The sequence below is a fragment of the Equus quagga genome, chromosome 2 (assembly GCF_021613505.1).
Source record: "Equus quagga isolate Etosha38 chromosome 2, UCLA_HA_Equagga_1.0, whole genome shotgun sequence".
Taxonomy (NCBI): Eukaryota; Metazoa; Chordata; class Mammalia; order Perissodactyla; family Equidae; genus Equus; species Equus quagga.
This window is the reverse complement of record NC_060268.1, coordinates 13,966,232-13,974,600: the sequence shown is the minus strand read 5'-3', so window position 1 is coordinate 13,974,600 and position 8,369 is coordinate 13,966,232. Positions and strand designations below refer to the sequence as shown.

Here is an 8,369-nt window from a genome sequence, read left to right as displayed (position 1 = left end):
ATTTTAAAATTGTGTATATGCTTGTATCTAAGTATATGTATTTTAAAATTTTGATTATGCACATAATTGTTACCTATATAAAAGGACTGATGCCTTCTGTAATATAGTCCGAACTCAAAATTATCTGGACTAGTTTTTCGGATGTCAAATTTTAAAAAAGGAAAAGGATAGTATAGTGTGTGAGGGTACAAGAAAATGGACAATTTCATACATTGTTGCTGGATATTTGTTGGTAAATTTTGGTGTGAAGTTTTGCAGTGTGAAGGAAGAGCTTTCCAAATGATTATATTTTTGGCCTCTTTATCCTACCTTTAGGAATTTAAGCATTTGGGAAATATGCTTAATATTTCAATATAGTAAATGGCAGAAACAACAGGATAGAGAAAGTACAACAATGTTGTAAAGGATGTACATACTTAAGGAAATACACTAAGATGTTAATAAGTATCTGTGAGCGGTGGAAAACTGAGTGACAAATTTTCTTTATAATTTTCTCCGTTTTTTAAGTGTTGTACAATAAATAAGCACTACTTTTATAATCTAAAAATAAGTTGTTTGAAAACAAAAATAAAAGATAGCAGGTCTTGGGGCCAGCCCGGTGGCACAGCAGTTAAGTTTGCATGTTCCGCTTCGGCAGCCTGGGGTTCACCAGTTCAGATCCCGGGTGCAGACATGGCACCGCTTGGCAAGCCATGCTGTGGTAGGCATCCCACATATAAAGTGGAGGAAGATGGGCATGGATGTTAGTTCAGGGCCAGCCTTCCTCAGCAAAAAGAGGAGGATTGGTGGCAGATGTTAGCTCAGGGCTAATCTTCCAAAAAAAAAGCAGGTCTTAATAGTTCCCTATTAAGGAAGAGGTAGATACTTAATTATTCAGGAAGAAATGATACTTAAATTTTTGGAGAAAAAAAATGAATCAACTTGAGTTTGCACCATAAACTGGAAGTTTTCAGGACCCAAGATCTTGTCTCAATTCTCCTATTACTGGAGGGTTCCATGTAGGCTCTTGAGCCACCTGTCCTTTTGATTTGGTAAGGTCAGTGTCTAACAAAGGGCCCTATAAATTCAGTCTGTATTATTATGTGTGATAGTGACAGATGTTCTTCAGGAATCCTTATCCAGTGCCTCAGCCCCGGAGCAGGTGTGACTTTTTAGTTGTCACAGCCTGGATGTTAGCAATTATTCTCTCTAGAGACAACCCTGGGAGAATTGGTCCATTGAGAAATACATGTTCTCCTCCAAAAGCATGCTCAGTTCTTTCCTAAGTAGTTTCTTGGCCCTAACATTTACCATGTGTTATAGAAATTGGTTCCATTCCCTGTATTTCTGCACTGTCCCGTTTGCTGTAAAAATCATGAGGTAAACACTGAGGTTAGGGCATATTAAACAGAGCCCTAAAGTACCCTTATAAGAGATGCCTCCTGCTCTGAATATAGAAGATATATAGCAGATCTGATGAGGGAGAATACACAGCATTTTCTTAGTTGCATGTATTTGTTCATTGGACATTCATCCTTGTGTAAGCAGAGACTAAGGAGTGAGCTTGTTTGTGTGTCTTTTCAGGACACGATCACAGAAATTGGCACACGTACTTTTCATGGTAAGGCTGTGTTATATGTCTCCTCCTCTCTGCTTTAGCCCATCTGCCCAGTCTTATATTCTTTTTTTTTTAATATTTAAAATATACAACTTTATTTTTAAAATTAATTTGAATAAAAAGAAGTTGCTTACACAGACAGTGACCACTCAAAATGAGTTTGAAAACCCCCAGGTAAAAAATTTTCCCTCTCAACCAGGAAGAAAAGAAAATAACAATAAAACTGACAACCTCATCGGCTTCAGATAACAGAAAAGGAAGATACTCCCATTTCACCAATAGAGAAGAAAGACTTGTTTTCTGTCTTACAGATAGCCTTGTATTTGCTTTTTTAATGCCCTTGTTATCATTAATATGTATCAGCTAAGAAGATTATGGACAAGTTTATCTTTTTCTCCCCTCCCCAGAACCAATATTAAAACATTTATTAATGTATTTGCTTGATTGCAGGCTCTGTCCTGTGTTTTCTTTTGATAAAAATATTGGTACAAAGAAGCGTGTTTGTCGTACTGATTTCATCCACAGAGGCAAACTGTAATCTATGTGGCAAGCTTCACAGAAGTATTCTATGGAATTACAACAGCGAGATTAACTATGGAGGTGGGCACTGTGGACTGCGTTCCGCCAGTGGTGCTGGCCAACCAAATATACGCTGAGCTTGTCTTACATTATATGGTCTAATCCCTTTTTAATTCTTAAAGAAACAAAAAACTCATCTTGCTGCTTATTGGTTACTTATTTTCCCACCATTAAGAGTTCATTTGATATGCCTATACTTATCCTGCTTAATTCTTTTGTTTTTTGGTGAGGAAGAGTGTCCCTGAGCTAACATCTGTTGCCAGGCTTCCTCTTTTTCCTTGAGGAAGATTGTCGCTGAGCTAACTTCTGTGCCAATCTTCCTCTAATTTATTTGGGATGCCATCACAGCATGGCTTGACAAGCAGTGCTAGGTCTGCACCTGGGATCTGAACCTGGAACCCCAGGCCACTGAAGTGGAGCATGTGAACTTAACCACTACGCCACCAGGCCGGCCCCCATCCTGCTTAATTTTTCTGAACCTTAATTTCCCCACTATACCATAAGTGTGTTGTACCATGTGATCTGTTAAGATCCCTTTCTGTTGACTGCACACTCTCACTGATGTCCTTATGAACGTTGAAGACAAAAAAGCAGCAAAACAGGAGAAAGGCAGGCTCTGGATTATCAACTCATAAATCGAGACCGTGACTTACCAACCCCATTTCAGTGGCTGCTACTTTTTTTTGTTATTCCATGGCTGAAGGTGGTCGTAGTTATATGGGTGAATGTAAAATGTCTTTGTGGAATTCCATCTATAAAGCTTTTAACTTTTTTTATTGGATTGTAGTTCGTTAGCATATTCTATGCCTCCACGTATTTGACTACTTCATTCTGGCCTAAATTTGTAGAACAAGTTTAGGTGTGAATGTTGCTAACCTGACTTCTTGTTGCAGACAAAACTTAACTGGGGCCCCTACTTATGGTTTTACATGCTTCGTGCGGCCACATCAACCCTCTCAGGTATTACTTTTCTGTTTGAATACTGTATAACTACTATAATGTGCTCCAAGAACAGGAGCTTTGCCAAAGGGGGGCGTGTCTCAAAAAGGAAGGAGGAAAAATAGAGAGTTAGCCACTCTCAGCAGCTAGCTAGCTTTGGAGATATTAATCTAACTGTACTTTACTTAAAACATTCTCCAGCTTCTGGTTGTGTTTTTTTAAAAAAAAGGAATGACAAATGGCTATATTAATTTAGATATGATTTTCATGTTCTTGAGCTCTTTTTATTAGCAACTATTTTGCTATTTTGTCATTTGGTTCCCTACTAATCTTGTTCTCATTCTGTTTGACTGCTTATGCTAAAGCCTGTAGTTAGAATTCATTTATGTTTTGTTTCATTAATATTTCATTTCTTAAATTGAGATATAACTAAGTCCTATTTGAAGGAAATGAGTTATCAACTTAGGACTTAATCATAATAACTTTATAGTTTCTAAATCATAAAGTTTTCCTCTGCTTACAATTTTAACTCTCTCATAGCTTCTATCACTTTCTTTTTATTGGATCTAATTTTGAATAGTAAATTCACTCACCAAACATTTACTGAGCACTCAATATATCCTGGACAGTCTGGTGTAATGAAAAGAACATGAGCTTTATATTCAGACCTGGATTTGATTTTGGGTTTGCTTTGTCAACTTGGGCAAGTTCTTCAACCTGAGTCTAACCTTTCACAGTGCCTGGCACGTGGCAGGCACTTAGTAAATGTTGTAGTACAAGCCATTCCTCTCCTCCAGCCCAATGGTATCCCAACCCTCTAAGAGTGTATATTTTTTTTGAAGAAATAGACATGTAACCGATAATTCTAACACCTGGAGATATGTTACAATAAGAAGTGTGAGCAGAGTGCTATTGGGAGCGCACAAGGAGCCACAGTCCTTCTTGGGGAAATCAAGGAGGATATAAAGAGGAGATGTACTGAATGTTCATAATCTCTCTGAGGGCAGGGACTGTAACTTTTGTATTTCTGCAGTGCCTTGCACATAGAAAGTGCTCAAGAAATGTTTATGGAATTGTGTAAGCCATTTAACTTTTGTATCTTTAGTGTGTGACTTTCTTGGAGAGAAGATTGCATCTGTTTTGGGCATCAGCACCCCAAAATACCAGTATGCCATTGATGAGTATTACCGGATGAAGAAGGAGGTGTGTCTCCTTTTTACATTTTCCTGATTCAGTTTGGTTTGCTGTGGACCTGACGGGTTACGTAACGAACACATCTATCCTCTAGCTGCCTAAAAGGTGGCTCCCTTATACCGGGCATTTCATTATACAGCCATTAATTTCTTTATCAAATCAGTATACATTTTAGAGTTTTTTAATACTGACATTTCCCTAGGCTCTAAGTGCAAAACCCAGCTAGATTTCATTGTGCTAGGTGCAATGTAAGGTGCCTTGTATATATTAACTTATTTAACCTTTACACAGCTGTCTTTAGATGATTATTCCAATTTTAAGATGAGGAAACAAGACCTAGTCTCTGTATTTATGACACATAGACAGGGTGTAGGAGAAGGGGAGTGGGTTTGATGCACAGAAAATGACATGTACTAGAAACGTGTAAGGGCCAGTTGTTCAGGCACAAAGACGTGAGGCGATTCTGTCTGCAGATGTTGTGAGGTCTTAGGGTGAGGTGACGAGTTTAGCCTTGAAGAGTGAAAAAGCTTGAGTTCTTAAGAGCATGGGATCAAGAACCAAAGGATCAGAATTCAAATTCTAGTTCTGCCACTTCCCACTCTGTAACCTCAGGGAGGGAAGGTACTTAACCTCTGTAAGCCTCAGCTCCCTCATCTTTATAATGAGGATAATTGCAGCAGAGAAGCCATGCTCACAGTTGCTCTAAGGGTTAAATGAGTTAATATGTAAAATGCTCAGAACAGCACCTAGTGAATTTGAGGGAGCATGAAATAAATATTAGAATCTTTTATTATTCTCCTTCAAGCAAATGAGGAAGGCAATTCAGGTAAATGCCTGAAGATACGTTTGTTTGGGGAAATGGCAAAAAATAGGGCTTTATTGTCACTGGAGCATAGAGTACAACGGGGGAGTGGCTGGAGATGAATCTGGAAAGGTCAACTAACTTTATATTTGTTATGTGGCCTCAAAAATGTTTTATGGACGGATGAGTGTTTTTAACACTACTGGCTTTGTTTAGAGCCATGTTATCTCATCTGGACTATTGTAATAGTCTCCTAAATGGTCTCTTTCTCGTTCACTCTCAAGCAAGCTCTAGATTAATCTTCCTGACAGGTTACTCACCCTGTAACAACTAGTCATACTGCAGGGTCCAATACAAATGCTACCTCCTCCATGAATGTAGTAGGTCTGGAACTAGAAGTTATTTACTTTTTCTAAATCTCTGTAGTGCTCATTCCTTTCTGTCTTGATACTGTTTTTACATGTCTTAACTTCCCTCCTAGATTATAAATTTCCTTGAGGGCAGGGCCTGCCTTATCTGTATACTAGGTACTTATGGGAACCCGAGCGTGCTATAGCATTTAGTGAATACATCACCCTATTCCACTGAATAGGCTGATACCCTGTAACTGAAGTTATGTAGTATTAGCTGATTTTTTATTCAGATAAGACTTAATCTGAAAAGATATAGCCCCTTTTCAAAGTTAATTCAGGTCTCATTTAAGCTAAGCAGTGCTGTAATATGTTTTAAAAATAACTTCTTTCCTTAAAATGTCATACAATAGTTTTCATTTCAATTTGGGAACAGAAGAAAGGGAATTATGTCTTGTCTTAATTAGACCAAACTGAATTGGACATGACACTTAATGTGTTTTGTTTTTTAAATTGAGGTCATATTGGTTTGTAACATTATATAAGTTTCAGGAGAACTAATGTTTTGATTAGGAAAAAACACAAGCAGCTGAAAGTCAGGGAACAAATACTGTTCCTTTTGGACACTTTTCAACTATTCTTGATATATCCTCTTTTTAGGAAGAAGAAGAAGAAGAAGAAAACAGGATGTCTGAAGAAGCAGAAAGACAATACCAACAGAATAAGCTGCAGGCTGATTCCATTGTTCAGACAGAGCAACCAGAAACAGTAGTATCCAGTTCATTTGTGAATCTCAATTTTGAAATGGAGGGAGATTGTGAAGTAATTAAGGAAAGCAAAGAAAATCCAGTCTCTGTCCCACCGTAGAAGGAAATGACTGTCAACCTTCAAAATCTAAGGTGGCTTTCCTACCAGGGTTTTTCACACTCTCTATTCAGTGGGACTTAATGCAGTTATTTATATTTTAAATTATTAAGTTATCTGGAAAGGGAAACGTGTTTCTTCATTCTTAGGCTCTGTGTAGCAAGAGCCATATCTGAAATGTGGATATTTGTACTATTCTTTTACTGTGTGTCAAATTAGTGCTTTGGTTTTAAAATGATCTTTTAAAAAAGTTAAGGACATTCTAGAGCCCTAACCACCAATTAAGGAGTTAAATTATCAATCTTGTCTTTTATTTCTGTTTGTGAGGGAAAAAAATAGGTAAGTTGCTGATTAAGGCTGATTAGAGCTGATATTCCTAGTCTCTGATTAAAATGAGGATTTTTTTCCCCTAGATTTTCTCATGTTATGTCTCACATTTATATAGCTACCCATTAATTTCATACTAAGGATGGTTCACTTGAGTGTGTAATAAAAGGAGCAAGATAAAAGCACATTGAACTTTCTTTCCTTGAGAATAACTTTGTTTTATGGAAAAGTGATTGAGTTTATAAAAACACCAAATATTAAGATGGGTTTCCATTTTTTAAAGCAGGTTAATCTGAGATTCTTTTTCAGTAGTTATTCAAATTAAATAACTAGCTTTGAACATAATGTTAAAAACCCTAGTTATGGAATGAATTTATTAATATATTTATATTCAAGTGGTAATACCTAGTGATTATCCACATGGCATCCTGGTTGTCACTCCCTCAGCCCTGAATTCCTCCTATGGCCCAAGCAGTTGCGGGGATGGGAGTGGGGCTGGGGGACAGTGAAGACTTAACCCTCCAGGGCTCACTGTTAAATATTGTACAAGGTGCAGTGGTAGCATAATGAAGTTACCTGTCATTCCCCACTTCAAAGTAACAACAGTAAAGTGGACAGTTTACTTGACCCAGGTTGACCATCTCTCTACCCACTGTGCTATTAGCAAACCTTACAAAAGTATAATATGTAACTAATTTTGAAAATATTCCTAAATACGTATTCAGAATCTTATATCTGTATGACTTTGATTTGTACTAAATGTGGGTAAGGAAAAATGTATGGAGTATTTCAGATAGGCTGCTCTTAAAAGCATATTCACAAACTTTTAGCTTTTAGAGATTAATGGTGGTTTGGTTGTTAATAGCCTTCTAAACAGCATTAACCTTTCAATCTCAAATATATTTATATAAAATAAGGCTTCAAAGAAACTTACAATATAGGTACAGTGGGCCTGTTAATGGAAATCTATTATCAATGAATATGAACATCTGGCCACTAAGTTCTTCAGCTGAAATTTGAAGGATTAGGAAAGATAATTTCTTCATTAGGAATCTTCAGTTACATGGATTCATGGTATGGTGGTTCATGGCATGTGATGGGCATTAGTCATGGGTATAAACTCTACAAAATTTAGTGCTTAAAGGATTAATCTTCAGATTATGTATAATTTATGTCACCATAAATTATAGTTTATCAATAGCTCAAAGCATGCTAACCTGACGTTTTAACTTCGTTTGAGATAGTACCTCCAACTCAGATATTTGATTATCTGTGAAGGCATGCATATCTAAAGGTGATCTGAGTCTTTTCCCCTGGAAGCACGAGATCTAAGAGTTTACTTAGTAACTTTTGTGATTGTAGTAGAAGGAGGGTAATGACTTATGAAGGTTTTACGTTTCTTGAATTTTACTTTGTCTACTTGTCCAACAGTGGCCAGTTTGTAATGTTCATATAGTTATTTACTGTGCCTTAAATTTTTATAATTTTTATTTATGCAAACTATAAAACTTCCCATAAATGCATTAAATGGTTTTGTCTTATTTTTAAGCCTCTTTCCCTTTTTCTTCCTTTTCAACCCTTTTAATAATTACTGTTCCCTCTGCATCATAGTTCATGATATTCTACCCTCTTCTAATCTTTCATCTCCTAAAAACTAAACATAACAGTACAATTGAGAACCTTTAAGCTGAATTAAAATTCTCTAACAAAAGTCCTT

At 36.8% G+C, this 8,369-nt stretch overlaps 1 protein-coding gene across 2 annotated transcripts in view; it reads left to right on the top strand.

Moving 5' to 3' along the window:
* Nucleotides 1-8,195, top strand: part of FAM177A1 (family with sequence similarity 177 member A1) — a 31,072-nt gene extending 22,877 nt beyond the window's left edge. For both annotated transcript variants that reach the window (XM_046652911.1, XM_046652910.1), the window contains 3 exons: nt 3,070-3,136; nt 4,221-4,318; nt 6,122-8,195. In XM_046652911.1, the coding sequence (XP_046508867.1) occupies nt 3,070-3,136; nt 4,221-4,318; nt 6,122-6,328 (372 nt within the window). In that variant the 3' untranslated portion in view covers nt 6,329-8,195. The remainder of the gene's footprint in view (nt 1-3,069; nt 3,137-4,220; nt 4,319-6,121) is intronic.
* Nucleotides 8,196-8,369: the final 174 nt, after the last annotated feature.